Source organism: Papio anubis, chromosome 20 (assembly GCF_008728515.1).
Source record: "Papio anubis isolate 15944 chromosome 20, Panubis1.0, whole genome shotgun sequence".
Lineage (NCBI taxonomy): Eukaryota > Metazoa > Chordata > Mammalia > Primates > Cercopithecidae > Papio > Papio anubis.
This window is the reverse complement of record NC_044995.1, coordinates 32,227,661-32,246,443: the sequence shown is the minus strand read 5'-3', so window position 1 is coordinate 32,246,443 and position 18,783 is coordinate 32,227,661. Positions and strand designations below refer to the sequence as shown.

Sequence of the window (18,783 nt, the reverse complement as noted above, 5' to 3'; positions counted from 1 at the left end):
TCAGCCTCCCAAGTAGCTGGGACTACAGGCACCTGCCACCACGCCCAGCTAATTTTTTGTATTTTTTAGTAGAAATGGAGTTTCGCCGTGTTAGTCAGGATGGTCTTGATCTCCTGACCTTGTGATCTGCCTGCCTCAGCCTCCCAAAGTGCTGGGATTACAGGCGTGAGCTACCGCACTGGGCTGAGACAAATTTGTTTATCCATGTGTGTATTTTTTTGTGTGTGTGTTTCAAACTGGAGTTTCAAATATATGAAGCAAATACTAACAAAGCTGAATAAACAGAGAGAGAGAGCAATAGAATTATAGTAGGATATTTCAATACCCCACTTTCTGTAATAATAATAAAACAAGACAGTATATTAGTAAGGGAACAGACGACTAGAAGGCAGTAAAAAACAATTATTTCTATTGAAGGTATAGAGAATACTCCTCAACAATATCAGGATACACAGCCTTCTCAATAGCTCATACAACATTCCTTTTTATAGACCACCTGGTAGGTCAAAAACAAAGTCTTAACACATTTTTAAAACTGAAATTTCATAGTTACTTTCTATGACAAAAATGAATTAGAGTATAAGACAATAATATAAATAATTGATAAATTTACGAATGTATAGAAATGATTCAACACACTCTTGAGCATGCACTTGTTCAAATAACTGGGCTGGATGCCGTGGGGCTCACTCCTTTAGGAGGCTAAGGCGGGTTAATTTAACTCCATTTCAAAAACAATCAAAAAGGAAATAATATTGTGAGGATGTCTATACCGCTCAATTTAATCTATAGATTTAATGTAATTTTTTCAAATTTCTCATTGCATTTTTGAAGAAATAGAAACAGCAAATCCAAAAGAACATGGAGTCTAAAGAGGCAAAAAAGTACCCAACAATCTTCAAAAAAAAAAAAAAAAAAAAGTTGGAGGCATTACAATTTCTGATTTCAAAACACATCAAAAAGCGACAGAATTAAAACAATTTGGTATGAGTATAAAAGTGAAAAAGTAGACTAACAAAACAGAATGCAGCACATATATCATCTTTCACATAATTATAGCAGCACTGCTACTGAAAGCCAACAGATAAAAGCAATGCAAATTTCTGTCACCAAATCAGTAGATATAAAAATACTGGCATATCACTCAATTTTCAAAAAGCAGAAAATATTCTAACAACTATTATGAGAAATATTGATGACATTATGCAAAGTAAAATGAGCCAGCCACAAAAAGACAGATTGTATGAGATGTATAAAGCAGTTACACTCTCAGAAACCGGAAAAAGTGGTGCTTTAAAAGTGCTATCAAATGGGAAGAATTGGTAGTTGTTTAATGTATATTGAGATTTAGCTCTGCAAGATAAAAATATTCTAGTGATATGATGCATAACAATGTCAACATAATATGACTAAACAGTATACATATATATACTTATTATTTTTTGAGATGGAGTTTCACTCTGTCTCTGAGGCTGGAGTACAGTGGCAAGATCTCGGCTCACTGCAACCTCTGCCTCCTGGGTTCAAGCAATTCCCCTGCCTCACCCTCCTGAGTAGCTGGGACTACAGGCATGCGCCACCATGCCCGGTTTTTTGTATTTCAGTAGAGACAGGGTTTCCCCATGTTGGCCAGGATAGTCTCGATCTCCTGACCTCATGATCCGCCTGCCTTGGCCTCCCAAAGTGCTGGGATTACAGGTATGAGCCACTGCACCCGGCCTAGAAATATTTTATTATAAATTTTGTTGGCCGGGCGCGGTGGCTCAAGCCTGTAATCCCAGCACTTTGGGAGGCCGAGACGGGCGGATCACGAGGTCAGGAGATCGAGACCATCCTGGCTAACACGGTGAAACCCCGTCTCTACTAAAAATACAAAAAACTAGCCGGGCGAGGCGGCGGGCGCCTGTAGTCCCAGCTACTCGGGAGGCTGAGGCAGGAGAATGGCGTGAACCTGGGAGGCGGAGCTTGCAGTGAGCTGAGATCCGGCCACTGCACTCCAGCCTGGGCGACAGAGTGAGACTCCGTCTCAAAAATAAATAAATAAATAAATTTTGTTATGTGTTTTTGACAGATAAAACATTTTGTTATGTGTTTCTCCCACACAAAATAAAATAAATAGATGTTGAAATTAGGAGAATTTTTATGACTACTCACCTAGATAGGATTAAAAAACTGTTTCAGGCCAGGAGTGGTGGCTCACACCTGTAATCCCAACACTTTGGGAGGCGGAGGCAGGCGGATCACCTGACGTCAGGAGTTTGAGACCAGCCTGACCAACATGGTAACATCTCTACTAAAAATACAAAATGAGCTGGGTATGGTGGCACGTGCCTGTACTCCCAGCTACTCAGGGGACTGAGGTAGGAGAATCACTTGAAACCGGAAGGTGGAGGTTGCAGTAAGCTAAGATTATGCCACTGTACTCCAGCCTGGGCAACAAGAGCAAAACTCCCTTCAAAAAAAAAAACAAAAAAACAAAAAATGGCTGGGTGTGGTGGCTCACACCCGTAATCCCAGCACTTTGGGAGGCCAAGGCGGGTGGACTGCTTCAGGTCAGGAGTTCGAGATAAGCCTGACAAACAAACATGGTGAAACCTCATCTCTACTAAAAATGCAAAAATTAGCAGGGCATGGCACACCTGTAGTTCCAGCAGTACTCACAAGGCTGAGGCAGGAGAATCACTTGAATCCAGGAGGTGGAGGTTGCAGTGAGCCAAAATCATGCCATAGAACTCCAGCCTGGGTGACAGTACGAGAATCCGTCTCAAAAAAAAAAAAGGATGGGGACGGAGGCTCGAGCCTGTAATCCTAGCACTTTGGGAGACTGAGGCGGGTAGATCACCTGAGGCCAAGAGTTTGAGATCAGCATGGCCAACATGGTGAAGCCCCATCTCGACTAAAAATACAAAAATTAGTCGGGTATGGTGGCATACGCCTGTAGTCCCAGCTACTCGGGAGGCTGTGGCAGAAGAATCGCTTGAACCTGGGAGGTGGAGGTTGTAGTGAGCCGAGATCGCGCCATTGCACTCCAGCCTGGGTGATAGAGTGAGACTCTGTCTTTAAAAAAAAAAAAAGAAAAGAAAGAAACCTACTCTGAAAAAACACAGTAACATGGAACTTCAAAACAATAATAAGAGAAATGTTCACTCATAAAATCTGGTATGCAACATTGATGTATCATTTTAAAAAACACTGTTAGGCCAGGTGCAGTGGCTTACATCTGTAATGTCAGCACTATGGGAGGCCGAGGCGGGCAGATCACCTGAGGTCAGGAGTTTAAGACCAGCCTGACCAACATGGTGAAACCCCATCTCTACAAAAAATACAAAAATTAGCCGGGCATGGTGGCACATGCCTGTAATTGCAGCTACTTGGGAGGCTGAGGCATGAGAAACGCTTGAAGCCAGGAGGTGGAGGTTGAGGTGAGCCAAAATCACACGCACCACTGCACTCCAGCCTGGGTGACAGAGCGTGACTCTATCTCAAAAAAAAAAAAAAAAAAGGTCTACAGGTGTACTCATTAAATGCGGGTATTTTGAATCACTGGCATGCACTGTGTGGCAGTACAATTTCAGAGACTATGCAGTATCATTATACATAGAAGATTCTAATGAGAATTTTTTTTTTCTTTTTTTTTTTCTTTTTGAGACGGAGTCTCGCTCTGTCGCCCAGGCGGGAGTGCAGTGGCCGGATCTCAGCTCACTGCAAGCTCCGCCTCCCGGGTTTACGCCATTCTCCTGCCTCAGCCTCCCGAGTAGCTGGGACTACAGGCGCCCGCCACCTCGCCCGGCTAGTTTTTTTGTATTTTTTAATAGAGACGGGGTTTCACCGTGCTAGCCAGGATGGTCTTGATCTCCTGACCTCGTGATCCACCCGTCTCGGCCTCCCAAAGTGCTGGGATTACAGGCTTGAGCCACCGCGCCCGGCCTGAGAAATTTTTAATAAATAATGATTTAAAAGAAACTAGTGTTACTTTTTATGTTTTAAATATTCTTACACAAAATGAAACTGCTGTAATCAACTTTAGAAGGAAAGAATAGACTTATATTGTTAAATAAAGAAAAATATATATATTTTGCAGAGTGGGGTTAGACCCTCCGATATGTAAAACAAATATTAGGAAATAAACTATGTTATTATTTAGATATAAGCTGAAGAAAGTAGATGAAAATTCTGTAATTCCTTTTTGCCTGCAGCAAACTTAAATTTATAAGTAACTATTTTAGTAAATATGGAGTGTCTACTAATTATCTAATTTACTTCCGGCCATGCAAATTCTAGCGTATTGTCCTAAACATCTGAATCTAAAATTACAGACAAATTTGAAACAGAAAACAGAAAGTAAAAATGTATAGGGACAGTGACCTCACCAAGATGAAAAGATTAAAAGTTCCCTATTTTCATATCCCTTTACAGCAAAAAAATGTCAGCCATCCCTGACCAGAATGCCTTTATGAGAGAACCAGGCTAATGCCTGGTTACAGGCATTACCAGCTACACCTGTAATGACAGCTCCATGATACATTAAGGTTGGAGAGCAAGGACTTCATGACTACAACACCAAAAGCAATGGCAACAAAAGCCAAAATAGACAAATGAGATCTAATTAAACTAAAGAGCTTCTGCACAGCAAAAGAAACCACCATCAGAGTGAACAGGCAACCTACAGAATGGGAGAAAATTTTTGCCATCTACCCATCTGACAAAGGGCTAATATCCAGAATCTACAAATAACTTAAACAAATTTACAAGAAAAAAAAAAAAACATCAAAAAGTAGGCAAAGAATATGAACAGACACTTCTCAAAAGAAGACATTTATGCAGCCAACAGACACATGAAAAAATGTTCATCATCACTGGTCATCAGAGAAATGCAAATCAAAACCACAATGAGATACCATCTCATACCAGTTAGAATGACAATCATTAAAAAGTCAGGAAACAACAGATGCTGGAGAGGATGTGAAGAAATAGGAATGCTTTTACACTGTTGGTGGCAGTGTAAACTAGTTCAAGCATTGTGGAAGACAGTGTGGCGATTCCTCAAGGATCCAGAACTAGAAATACCATTTGACCAGCCATCCCATTACTGGGTATATACCCAAAGGATTATAAGTCATGCTACTATAAAGACACATGCACACGTATGTTTATGGTGGCACTATTCACAACAGCAAAGACTTGGAACCAACCCAAATGTCCATCAATGACAGACTGGATTAAGAAAATGTGGCACATATACACCATGGAATACTATGCAGCCATAAAAAAGGATGAGTTCATGTCCTTTGCAGTGACATGTATGAAGCTGGAAACCATCATTCTGAGCAAACTATCACAAGGACAGAAAACCAAACACTGCATGTTCTCACTCATAGGTGGGAACTGAACAATGAGAACACTTGGACACGGGTGGGGAACACCACACACTGGGCCCGGCCTGTCGTGGGGTGGCGGGTTGTGGGAGGGATAGCATTAGGGGAAATACCTAACATAAATGATGAGTTAATGGGTGCAGCAAACCAATATGGCACATGTATACCTATGTAACAAACCTGCATGTTGTGCACATGCACCCTAGAACTTAAAGTATAATACAAAAACAAAAGCAAAAACACACATAGTACATTAAAACCTGTCTGAACTAATAAATACACTAATTAAATTAGCAAAATATTAACATAAAAGTATATCTATGTTTCATAGTTTATCTGATAAAATAAAGAAAAAATCTTATTTACTATAGCATTAAATAATAAATTTCTGAAGAAAAAATTAACCAAGGAGTTAATAAAAAAAAAAAAAAAATCAGAGAAGATCCAAGTAAATTTTAAAATAGTTTATGTCTATGGATTGAAAGATTAAATATTACTGAAGTGCCATATTATCCAAAGTAATCTATAGATTCAATAAACTTCCTATTAAAATTGCAGTGGTATTTTTTTCACAGTAATGGAGAATACAATTCTAAAATTTACATGAAACTAAAATAAACTCTGAATAGCCAAAGCAATCATGAGGAAAAAGAACAAAGCAGGATATCATACTTAAAATTTCAAGCTATATATTTCAAGACTATATAGTAATAAAAACAAAAATGGACAAAAAAGTGGAACAGAAGCTAATATACATTTAAGACCTGATGCAAAACGAGAACTTAAAAAGGTCTTAGTTTCTCAAAATCATGCAGATACTTGTGTGTCCCCAAAACAATGGAAAAGCAGCCAGATTGTGCAGTCTGTTAGCTGTCATGAAAAGGACTTTGGCTCTCACTGTGAACTTGAAGGAAGCTCACTGAAAGAAAAGTAGAATCCCTAGAGAATTTAAAAACATAAGACAGATGCCTCTTTGTAAGAACAAAATTAAAAAAAAAAAAAAAAAAAGCTGCCCAGGAACTATTTCCTTGGGAACACAGCTTCCCATATAACATTTTAAGGACTCGCTTTCTCTTTGACCTTGGGACCTCTTATCTGTGTCGTCTGTTGTGTTCATTTTCACTCACACCTACCTGGGGGTTTGGCAATCATCTCATGTCTCTTCATAGTTAAAGGTTTTTTTCCTTGCTCCAGACAGGTGATCAGGTCTGGTTTAGAGACAACAATACCTGTTTTATTAAGAATAAATAACATGAATCTTGCTCATATTCTCCAATTACAAGCTAGTAATGTGCTCAGCAAAGAGGATGTGATAAAATACTCTAGTAAATAAATACTAAAATACTAAGTTATAACAGAAATTTCTTTCTTTTTTTTTTTTGAGATGGAGTTTCGCTCTTGTTGCCTAGGCTGGAGTGCAATGGCTCGATCTTGGCTCACCACAACCTCCACCTCCCGGGTTCAGGCTGTTCTCCTGCCTCAGCCTCCCGAGTAGCTGGGATTACAGGCATGCGCCACCATGCCCGGCTAATTTTTGCATTTTTAGTACAGGCAGGGTTTCACCATGTTAGTCAGGCTGGTCTCGAACTCCTGACCTCAGGTGATCCACCTGCCCAGCCTCCCAAAGTGCTGGGATTATAGGTGTGAGCCACCACGCCTGGCCTATAACAGAAATTTCTAAATATTTAGAAAATACTTTCAATTTGTAGGTTTCTTAATTTTACTACCTGGTACTACTAAAATCAAAAATTGGTGGTGGCAATTAGATTTTTAGGTGGGGGCAACAATATTTTATGCCACTAAATTTCTGGAATTACCACTAATTTGGAGTGAAGAATAAAGCTCAACTCAGGAATGTGGAAAGTTTGGATTAAGATGAAACATCTTGAAAAAATCATTTTCTAAATGAACAAACTGAAGATTTTTCTGGAAAAAGGGTATCTGAAACTCTTGAATGCAAAGAATAAATTACTAAAAAACATTCTACAAAAAAGAGAAATAAAACCTTTAGGGTATATTATGAATTATGTACTCAAGTTATCCTCACCAAGGAAGACCAGGTTTCTGTAGTTCTCTAACATCACATCCCTATATAAATTCCGCTGTGCAGTGTCCAGGCAATGCCACTCCTCCAGAGAGAATTCTATGGCCACATCTCTAAATTGTAATGGTCCCTGAAAAACACACACACACATATTTTTACCAAGTGGCCATGAGTGGAATTTTTAATTTGACTTAAGGTGAAATTAGAGAGTAAAGAGAAGTGGTTCTGACTTATAGGACTAGAATTATCCAATAAAATGTTTTCAACACAGAAATATTCTCTAACTCTGAGAAAAAAGAGCAGCACAAGATCCACATCAGTTCATATATTTTTCTAAAGTATAAAATTAAGGCCATGAACACGAACATGTACATTTTTGAGTGCTATATTTACATCATACGGAATGAGTTGTGAATATTTTTCAGACAGAAATGCTGAGTTAGAAGGCACCTCTCAAATTTTAATATGTACAATAAGCTGAAGACCTTGTTATGCAGATGCAGGGTTTTTTTTTTTCCCCCAGAAGATCTTATTTACTTATTTATTTATAGATTTATTTATAGATGGAGTTTCACTCTTGTTGCCCAGGCTGGAGTGCGATGGCGCCATCTTAGCTCACCAGACTCCGCCTCCCGGGCTCAAGCAATTCTCCTGCCTGAACCTCCCGAGTAGCTGGGATTACAGTCATGCACCACCACGCCCGGCTAATTTTTTGTTTCGTATTTTTAGTAGAGACGGGGTTTCTCCATGTTGGTTAGGCTGCTCTTGAACCCCCGACCTCAGGTGATCCGCTGCTTCAGCCTCCCAAAGTGCTGGGATTACAGGCATGAGCCACCGCGGCCCGCCAATTTTTTGAATTTCTAACACACCAGTAATGCAAATGTTTTTGGCCCAAGAGGGATATTTTTTCAAACATTTACTAAGTGGAAGAGCCTGTGTTTTCCCCATATTTTCTAGCCTATAAACAAAGAGCCCTCATTTATCAAAGAAAAATATGCAGGGGGGCCGGGCGCGGTGGCTCAAGCCTGTAATCCCAGCACTTTGGGAGGCCGAGACGGGCGGATCACAAGGTCAGGAGATCGAGACCATCCTGGCTAACCCGGTGAAACCCCGTCTCTACTAAAAAATACAAAAAACTAGCCGGGCGAGGTGGCGGGCGCCTGTAGTCCCAGCTACTCGGGAGGCTGAGGCAGGAGAATGGCGTGAACCCGGGAGGCGGAGCTTGCAGTGAGCTGAGATCGGGCCACTGCACTCCAGCCTGGGCGGCAGAGCTAGACTCTGTCTCAAAAAAAAAAAAAAAAAAATGCAGGGAAAAAAATAAGAAAGGACAGCTGCCAGATTAAATATGATGGTTTATGCACATCAGCTGCATAAAGATACTTAATAATAAAGAGAAAAATAACTCTATAGTGAAAAAAATCTATCAGACAGCTGCTTAACCAAGTGAATTATTAACCATTAACTGCACTAGGGCAGATTTTATGTTGTGCTAATGCTCACAGAAGAACACAGCATCACTGTTGAAATATTCCCCCCAAAAAAGAAAATTATAGTCTGAATTTAACCATAAAGAAACATTAGTTTTAGGCCGGGTGCGATGGCTCACACTTGTAATCCCAACACTTTGGGAGGCACGAGGTGGGCGGATCATGAGGTCATGAGTTTGAGACCAGCCTGACTAACAGGGTGAAACCCTGTCTCTACTAAAAATACAAAAATTAGCTGGGTGTGGTGGCAGGCACCTATAATCCCAGCTACTCAGAAGGCTAAGGCAGGAGAATTGCTTGACCCTGGGAGGCGAAGTTTGCAGTGAGCCGAGATCACGCCACTATACCCCTGCCTGGGTGACAGAGTGAGACTCTGTCTCAAAAGCAAAAAAAAAAGGAAAAAGAAACATCAGTTTTATGGAGACTTTCACTTAGCACCCTAGAGAGCAGGTATCTCCTAATAATTGTTTTCAGAACTTTCTGGGTAATAAATGCCATCCCATTTTAATACGTATTTTCTTAATCCCGTTGTGCACAGAGCTAATGGAACACACAGATGGAGCCTCAACATTACATGTTCTACATCTTTACTAAGGACCAGAGTTTTCCCCCAATAGAAATCTTGAGTATCCACATCTTTCCATGTTCAACCGCCACAAAGGACACATTTTTAATATTGCAGATCATACATTATTGCTGAGAATCCTGCATGGCATATAAGAAGCTATGATGCAGCAAATAAAGAGAAGGCTCTGAGATATAGGAAAGAAATATTTTTCAGAGACCCTTGACTATCATAAGAATTTTAACAAGTATTTAAACCAAACTCATTAGGGAGGAAAAACACAAGTAGAGAAGTAAAGGTGTGTGAGTACTAAATGCATGGCAGTCCAGGAGGAAGAGTGGACACAGCTCTTCATCTGACACACGTTTACCTGAAGAAAAGCCTTTTTTTTCTTCCTCCTCCTCCTCTGGAATTCATTCTCAGATGAGACTCTCTGGATAAATTACACCTGCATCTTGACAATATGCCTTTAAAGGTGAGTATTACATGTTTACCTGCTAGGATGACATCAACTGGCAGAAAAAGAAAAAGTCAACCCATTTCTGTCCTTTAAAACAGAAGAGATTCAGGCACCATGAGCTGCTCCATGAAGATAAAAACATGTTTCTCCTTTCCTGTCCTCAGGTGCCCTCCCCTGCCACAGACACCAGTAATTTCTGTTACAGTAATGCAAATATGTGCCACACTGACCTGTCCCTATCAAACCCAAATAGAACAGGCCCTGTGACCACCCTAAAGTACAAAGGTGGAACTTAACTCTCATGAATGTATTTTGAAGCCCTCATACCTGATTCTGGCCTCATCTTAGAGTCATATGAGGCCCTTCATTAAAACAACATGGATGCTTCCACCCACAACAATAAACAGAAGCTGTGGGGAGGGCACAAGAGGTTTCTGCAAATTGACCATGTGATCCTAAGGAGAAGCCTGGGCTGATAACCACTAAGCTAAGCATTGCTTCTCAGGCTTTAACGAGTTTATGAATCACTTGGTAATTCTGGCCTCACTTTAGCCCCCTTGTCACAACCAAATACTTCTGGTACAAATAAGGACAACCCATCTCCATCCTCAAGTTTTATATTCTTTGCTGGCTATTTAAAGTTTACAGACGGCCGGGCGCGGTGGCTCAAGCCTGTAATCCCAGCACTTTGGGAGGCCGAGACGGGCGGATCACGAGGTCAGGAGATCAAGACCATCCTGGTGAACATGGTGAAACCCCGTCTCTACTAAAAAATACAAAAAACTAGCCGGGTGTGGTGGCGGGCGCTTGTAGTCCCAGCCACTCGGGAGGCTGAGGCAGGAGAATGGCGTGAACTCGGGAGGCGGAGCTTGCAGTGAGCTGAGATCCGGCCACTGCACTCCAGCCTGGGCGACAGAGCGAGACTCCGTCTCAAAAAAAAAAAAATTAAAATAAAGTTTACAGACAAAACAGAAGGCAGCAATGTCTGAATAAGTCTGTATTTAAAAAGGAACATGTGTACACATGTACTAATGCAATGTTTATTAAACAGGCACTATGTGCTTAAGGGTATGATGCAGAGCACTGTGCTGGGCATAACACATTATGTGATTTAATTCTCATAACACCCTGGGAGCTGGTACTAAGGGTTTCATAATTTCCAGGATTTAGATAAAGGTCCCAGCATTTTTATTTCTTCTTCTATTTCTCGGTCATCAAAATTTTTTTTAATTGTGTAGAATAAAAGCCAAATATAGATAGATGAAAGAGATATAGAAGGAAGAGTTTAATGTAGTATACAGAAAATTTTATTCTATTCATATTTACTTTTTTGTGACTTATAGAACAACTACTGGATCTTCAGGAATAGAAAACAAGTTGCTAATCAGAATGTCTCTGCCAGCACTGGTTTTAATACAACAGTTAAAAACTAAGACTCTAAAATACATACTTTATTTTTCCCATTTATTTGCTTTTGGGTTTCAGGAAATTGTGAGCACCAGCTCTAGAAACTTACTAGGATTTATCAGCCAAAACTCTGATCTCTTTTAATCAGTTCTGTGAGGCAAGACTCCAAGGTAGGGTCAGAACTCAATAAAGGCTCCAAAAAGGGTGTCTCTGTGGCTGGTCGCAGTGGCTCACGCCTGTAATCCCAGCACTTTGGGAGGCCAAGGCAGGCAGATCATGAGGTCAGGAGATCGAGACCATCCTGGCTAACACGGTGAAACCCTGTCTCTACTAAAAATACAAAAAAATTATCTGGGCGTGGTGGTGGACGCCTGTAGTCCCAGCTACTCGAGAGGCTGAGGCAGGAGAATGGCATGAATCCAGGAGGCAGAGCTTGTAGTGAGCCGAGATCGCTCTACTGCACTCCAGCCTGGGCGACAGACTCCGTCTCAAAAAAAAAAAAAAAAAAAAAAAGGTGAATCTGAACAGATCTGGGGCAGGGTGAGGACGCTATATAGAATTCTGTTCTCTATGCCACTGGGGTACTTCCAGTTTTGTTTTTTCTAAGCTTACCTAAAAGAAACTTAAATCCAGAGCTTCTGCAATTTTAATCCTTTCTAGCCACTGCCCTGTCAACTTTATACTATATACTAATATGCAATTTAAACAAAACAAATCCCTTCAGGTCTTCTAGGGTAATTTTGTTTTTTGTTTTGTTTTGAGATGCAGTCTCACTCTGTCGTCTAGGCTGGAGTGCACTGGTGCGATCTCGGCTCACTGCAACCTCTGCCTCCCAGGTTCCAGTGATTCTTCTGCCTCAGCCTCCCAATTAGCTAGAACTACAGGTGCATGCCACCATGCCTGGCTAATTTTTGTATTATTAGTAGAGATGGCGTTTCACCATATTGGCCAGGCTGGTCTCAAACTCCTGACCTCATGATTCGCCTGCCTTGGCCTCTCATGTGCTGGGATTACAGGCATGAGCCACCGGGCTCGGCCCTTCTAGAGCAATTTTATTAGAAAATAAATACGTATACTTAACAAGGAAAAATAAATAGAAATTCTACTGCTGGTGTGGTGGCTAACGCACGTAATCCCAGCACTTTGGGAGGCCAAGGCAGGTGGATCGCGAGATCCGGAGTTCAAGACCAGCCTGACCAAGATGGTGAAACCCCATCTCTACTAAAAATACAAAAATTAGCCAGATGTGATGGCAGGCACCTGTAATCCCAGCTACTCAGGAGGCAGAGGCAGTAGGATCACTTGAACCAGGGTGGCAGAGGTTGCAGTGAGCTGAGATCACGCTACTGTACTCCCGCTCAAAAATAAAAAGAAAAGAAATTAGAGTAACAGTTCTTCTGTTCATAAATATGCCCTCAGATGTAGACCTCAGAAGTCACAATGATATAAAAAAAGTCACCTAAATAAAGCCCAAGATTTTGGACACATGTATTTGTTGTACCAACCATATGATGCACAATTCAATTATTTATCCAGTTGCTAGTCTAAACTAAAAGTTTCTGGATTGTAGGAACCATGACTGCTTTATGTTTTTTTTTTTTAATGGCCATATGAAATGGAAGCTACTAGTTTATCTATTTGGGTCTCCAGATCTCATCCTTGTTTATTATCCAAGTACCAGGAAATTGGAGAAACTCTCATCTAGGTATCAACCAAAGACACCTCTTGTATGAGGGGATGAACAAACACAGATGACTCATTTCTCTTACACTGAGACAGAAGCAGAATTAACCATTCTTGTCAGCCTGACATAATTCTGTACGGGACATCTCAAATGCCTCAAAAATGCCTCAAAGACACCTAGGTGATTTTGAGGGAATTCCCAGTGACCCTGGGCCAATGGCCCAATGATAAGCCAGGCTGGAGAGACTCAGACTGATTCTAAATAGAAAATGGAACAGCCCTGGTGGAGCTCCAGAACCTGGATCACCCGTTCTGATTTACTAGCTCTTGGGTAAGAGAAATAACAAAAATACTCTACTCCAGTATCACATTTTACAGGTAAATTTAGTTGCGGTTGTGGTCATGGCTCTGGATACTTTGTGGCCTTGATCTCTCACTACACATTCTGCCATCAGATTCTATTTCCTCCTGGAGCCTCTCACATAACTGTAGCAGGTCAATGAAGAAGATGTGAAAAATCTCAAATAGCCACACTCCCAAATGGGGGCTATAAGATGTCTATGTTGACATCTCACAATGCAGAAAAAGCCTTTTGTTAGTTGTCTGTACATTCTCTATCCAAAGTCTGGCCCTTTTTTTGTAAATCCCAGGCAGAGGTCAGACCTTATCTGCAGATTCTAGGTAGGAGCAACTTGGCTCTGTATCCTTTGGTGTTATAGCAAGTGGAGTACAATTAAAGGAGAGATGTTAAGAAAAAGCTCAGATTAGATATGAGATTGATCAAGTCAGCCAGAAAATATTCCCTTAAAAGCAATTTCTCTCTAAACACCCAAAGTACACAGCCACTCTCAGCATGAAAAACATGAGCATTATGAAGAAAGGGGGCAGATTTTCAGAAGAATTTTTATAAAGTTTCTTTTCCATCTCTGCTGCTCTCTCATCTCCTAGCCATTGAATGGGGGTTCTATATTTAAATACATCTGACAACTTCCAACAACACTTTTTGATGAAGAAATAGAATCTGACTGTGTTCATATAATGGAATATATTAGAGCTTGCAACATAGCTAACTGAAGAGCTATGTTGGTCGTGTTTGGGTGGCCACATCACCTGTCTTTATTTGTCCTGTAATAGCAGAATTCCAATTTAGTGAAATAAAAGATACTAACATTGTGTTTACTCATAATTATCCCTATTGAATAAAGTAATAAACATGTCAGACTAATATCTACTACAACAATTTGGTAAATTTTCTTTGGCTATTAGATATAAATAATTATCAATAATTTTAATGAAGTAGTCATAATGTACGTAGCATTTTTAAAAACTGCAACTATACTTCAGTTAAAACGCTTTAAATAACAATATTAAAATAACCATTTAAGTGATTCATTCAAAGTAATTATTGTGGCTTTATATTCATACTATTGTAGAAAATACTGTTTATGGCTCACCTCTATAATCCCAGCACTTTGGGAGGCTTAGGTGGGTAGATCACCTGAGGTCAGGAGTTCAAGATCAAGGTGGGCAACATGGTGAGACCCCATTCCTACTAAAAAATACAAAAACTTACCCAGGCATGGTGGTGCACGCTTGTAATCCCAGTCACTCGGGATTCTGAGGCAGGAGAATTGCTTGAACTCGGGAGGCAGCAGTTGCAGTGAGCTGAGATCATATCGCTGCACTCCAGCCTGGGCAACAGAGAGAGACTCTGTCTCAAAAAAAATGAAAATACTGTTTAATTTATATGAATGCAGGTTGTCTACAAACACTACACATAACTATGCTAACTGTTCTGAAGTAGTAAATAGAACGCAAGGTACAACTACAGACTCCACTGTTCAGTTTATACACTGAACTGTTCTTGCTTTTGCAGTATAAGTACTTTAGCCTGCAAATATTGGATAATTTCCTTGGCTAATCAGGTTTCTGTCAAAGAAACTTAGTATCTTTTAGTTGAAAGGACACAAAGACACAAAAATGCGTACCCGCTCCCCCGCTACACCCTATTGCTAAACCCTTTGTTCTGTTCTCTAATCTCTGCACATACCAGAGATTTCGTAAGTTCTGTAAGTACCTGTTTTTCTTCCTGAGGCCGGGTCACAAGACGTGTTTAAGTAAGATACACTCATGCTGCCATAAACCGGTTGTGCAACCTGATGCAATATAATTAACTGCCTTTGTGTAAAACTGCTCTCCCGCCTCAAGGGTTGAACCAAAATATCAGAAATGGCGGGAACCAATCATCGTTAGCCAAATCACCTTGTTCAAACACTAGCCAATCATACATCTGATTTGTACAATAATTCTATGCCCACTTTCCTTAGACTATATAACACTGTTCGGAGCTCAGTGGGGGAACTCTCCTGCCCGTCTCGTTTCACGAGCGAGTGAGAGTTCCAGGTTCGAACTTGTAATAAAGATCCTTGCTGCTTAGCTTTGACTCTGGACTCTGGTGGTCTTCTTCGGGGAATAAACGGTCTGGGCGTAACAAGTCTTTATCATTATGTATTGCTAAATTTAATTTTATCTTTGTGCTAAGCTTCTGTGTGCTCTTAAAATAAGCTTTTATCTAAACAAATCTGTGTATACTTTTAAGGACTAAAAATGCAAAAAATAAACTTTTCAGAAGCAAAAAGAAAGCAAAAAATCTGAAGTACTAGCTAAAGATAATCTGGAGTCAGAAAAAATGACAAAAGGTTTATTTAGCTGTTAATATGATTTACATATATTTCCAAAAAAGCAGAGAAAAATATTTACATATAATCTAAATCCCTTAAGAGAGAATAGCAAAAAATTTTTTGGAACTTTTTAAAGAGTTTTTGAACCCTTGGACATCTGAATTTTGCACACTGTATGCACTTGAAAGAATGTTTATGGGAGAAAAAGCAGAAGAAAGATGTTATAAAAAATGAATGAGTGCACAAGACCAATGCAACAGAATAGAGAGCCCAAAATAGACACTCTCTATAACGGTCAGATTTTTGACAAATCTGACAATAAGAATGTGGGAAGAATTCTCTATTTAATAAATGGTGCTGGAATAACTATCTAGCACTATGTAGAAGACAGAAACTGGACCCCTTTATTACACCATATACAAAAATCAAGATAAAGACTTAAGTGTAAAACTTAAAATTACAAGAAGTTCTGCAAGATAACCTAAAAGATACCATTCTTGACACATAAACTGGCAAAGACTTCATGAGGAAGCTACCAAAAGCAATTGCAACAAAAGCAAAAATTGACAAATGGACCTATTTAAACTAAAGAGCTTCTTCACAGCAAAGGAAACTATCAACAGAGTAAACAGACAACCTACAGAAGAAAAGAAAATATTTGCAAACTTTGCCTCTGACAGAGTTCTAATATTCAGAATTTATTAGAAACTTTAACAAGTTTACAAGAAAAAAACTTCATTAAAAAGTAGGCAAAAAACATGAACAGATACTTTTCACAAGAAGATATACATGTGGCTAACAAGCATATGAAAAAAAACTGCTCATCACTAATCATTAGATAAATTAAAAGAGAAACCACAATGAGATCTCACATTACACCAGTCAGAATGGCTATTTTTAAAAAGTCAAAAAATAACAGATGCTGGTGAAAGGAATCAGGCACATTCCTCATATATCTCCCAACTCCCTGAGCCCAGCACAAACACAACCCACCATATATCTCTCAACTTCCTGAGCCCAGCACAAACACAACCCATCATATATCTCTCAACTTCCTGAGCCCAGCACAAACACATTCCTCCATATTTCTCTCAAACTTCAGAAAAACACCACTTGGGAAATCTCCGATAAGGACACAGCGGGAACCAATAAAAAATGCTAAATGTATAATATTAACCAATTGTAATGCTGTAACCCAGAGAATTATCTTGTTCCCCTGTAACTTTACATATCCTGTTTACATCGGGCTATAAAAAGCAAGCACTCGCATTGTTCGGGGCCCTCTTGTATGCTGTGGAATGGAGGGACCAAGTTCAAACTTGTAGTAAAAGATCCTTGCTGCTTGGCTTTGACTCTGGACTCTGGTGGTCTTCTTTGGGGGACAAATGGTCTGGGCATAACACTGGCAAGGTTGCAGAGAAAAGGGAATGCTTATACTCTGCTGTTGGAAGTGTAAATTAGTTTAACAACTGTAAAAAGCAGTGTGGCAATTCTTCACAGAACTAGAAACAATTATCATTTGACCCAGGAACCTCATAATTGGGTATATACCCAAAGAAATATAAATTATATTATAAAGACACATCCACATGCATGTTCATTGCAGCACTATTCACATAACAAAGACATGCACAGGCCATAAATGCCTATCAATGGTAGACTGGATAAAGAAAATATGGTATGGTCAGATGCGGTGGCTCATGCCTGTAATCCCAGCACTTTGGGAGGACAAGGCAAGTACACTGCCTGAGCTTAGAAGTTTGAGACCTGCCTGGACAACATGGCAAAATCTTGTCTCCACAGAAAATACAAACAGAAAAATTGGCCAGGTGTGGTAATGCCCGCGTGTAGTCCCAGTTACTTGGGAGGATGAGGTAGGAGAGAATTGCTTGAGCCTGGGAAGTTGAGGCTAAAGTAAGCCAATATCACACCACAGCACTCTAGCCTGGGCAATAAGTGAGACCCTGTCTCCAAAAATAAAATAAAATAAAAGATTTAGTAAAAACAAAATATGGTACATCATGGAGTACTCTGTGACCATTAAAAAAAAAGATCATGTCCTTTGCAATAACACTGATGAAGCTGGAGACCACTATTCTTAGAAAACAAATGCAGAGGCTGGGTGTGATGGCTCATGCCTGTAATCCCAGAACTTTGGAGGCCAAGGGGGATGGATCACCTGAGGTGTGTAGTTTGAGATCAGCCTGACCAACATGGAGAAACCCCGTCTCTACTAAAAATACAAAATTAGCCAGGGGTGGTGGCACACGCCTGTAATCCCAGCTACTCGGGAGGCTGAGGCAGGAGAATTGCTTGAACCTGGGAGGCGGAGGTTGTGGTGAGCCAAGATCACACCATTGCACTCTAGCCTGGGCAACAAGAGCAAAACTCCATCTCAAAATAATCATAATGCAGAAACAGAAAACCAAATGCATGTTATCATTTATAAGTAAGAGCTAAATAACAACAACACATGAACACAAAGAGAACAACAACAGATACTGAGGCCTAGTTGAAGGTGGAGGGTGAGAGGACTAAGAGGATCAGAAAACAGACCTGTTTGGTACTATGGGTAGTATCTCAGTGACAAAATCTGCACGCCAAACCCCCATGACATAATCTTAGCTGTGTAACAAACACACGTGTACCCCAAACCAAAAATAAAAGCTAAAAGAAAAAAAAAAATCCCTGGGTGGGAGAGAGTGCAATGTAGGTGAAAGGACTGATTTTTGGTACAGACAGTGGTTCCAGTGGGGCTGTACTCTGACTTCTGTGTGCATGCAGGCAGGTGAGATTATGAATAGCTGGTCCAAAATGCTAGGATAGTGGAGAGAACAGGTTGCTGCTGCAGATTCAGTGTCTGTCAGTGGGAATATGCTAGGAGACTTGTAGAGCCTTGTGGATTCTTGGCAAGAAACACTAGGATCAAAAATGCCATTGTGAAGTTCCTGAGGGTAGTGCCAAGTCTTGGCAGGGGTGTGGACACGTCAATGTCTAGTGTGTGTGTTTGTGAGTGGGTGGCAGCTGTGGGAAAAGGGAGTCTGTCACAGAGCTCCTTTCCTCTATATTTTCAATCATTTG

At 40.3% G+C, this 18,783-nt stretch overlaps 1 protein-coding gene across 1 annotated transcript in view; it reads right to left on the bottom strand.

The window, feature by feature from the left end:
* LOC101007196 (zinc finger protein 506) overlaps positions 1-18,783 on the bottom strand; it is a 504,157-nt gene that overhangs the window by 5,093 nt on the left and 480,281 nt on the right. Inside the window, 2 exon segments of the mRNA XM_031660354.1 lie at positions 6,509-6,604; positions 7,423-7,549. Coding sequence (XP_031516214.1) covers positions 6,509-6,604; positions 7,423-7,549 — 223 coding nt within the window.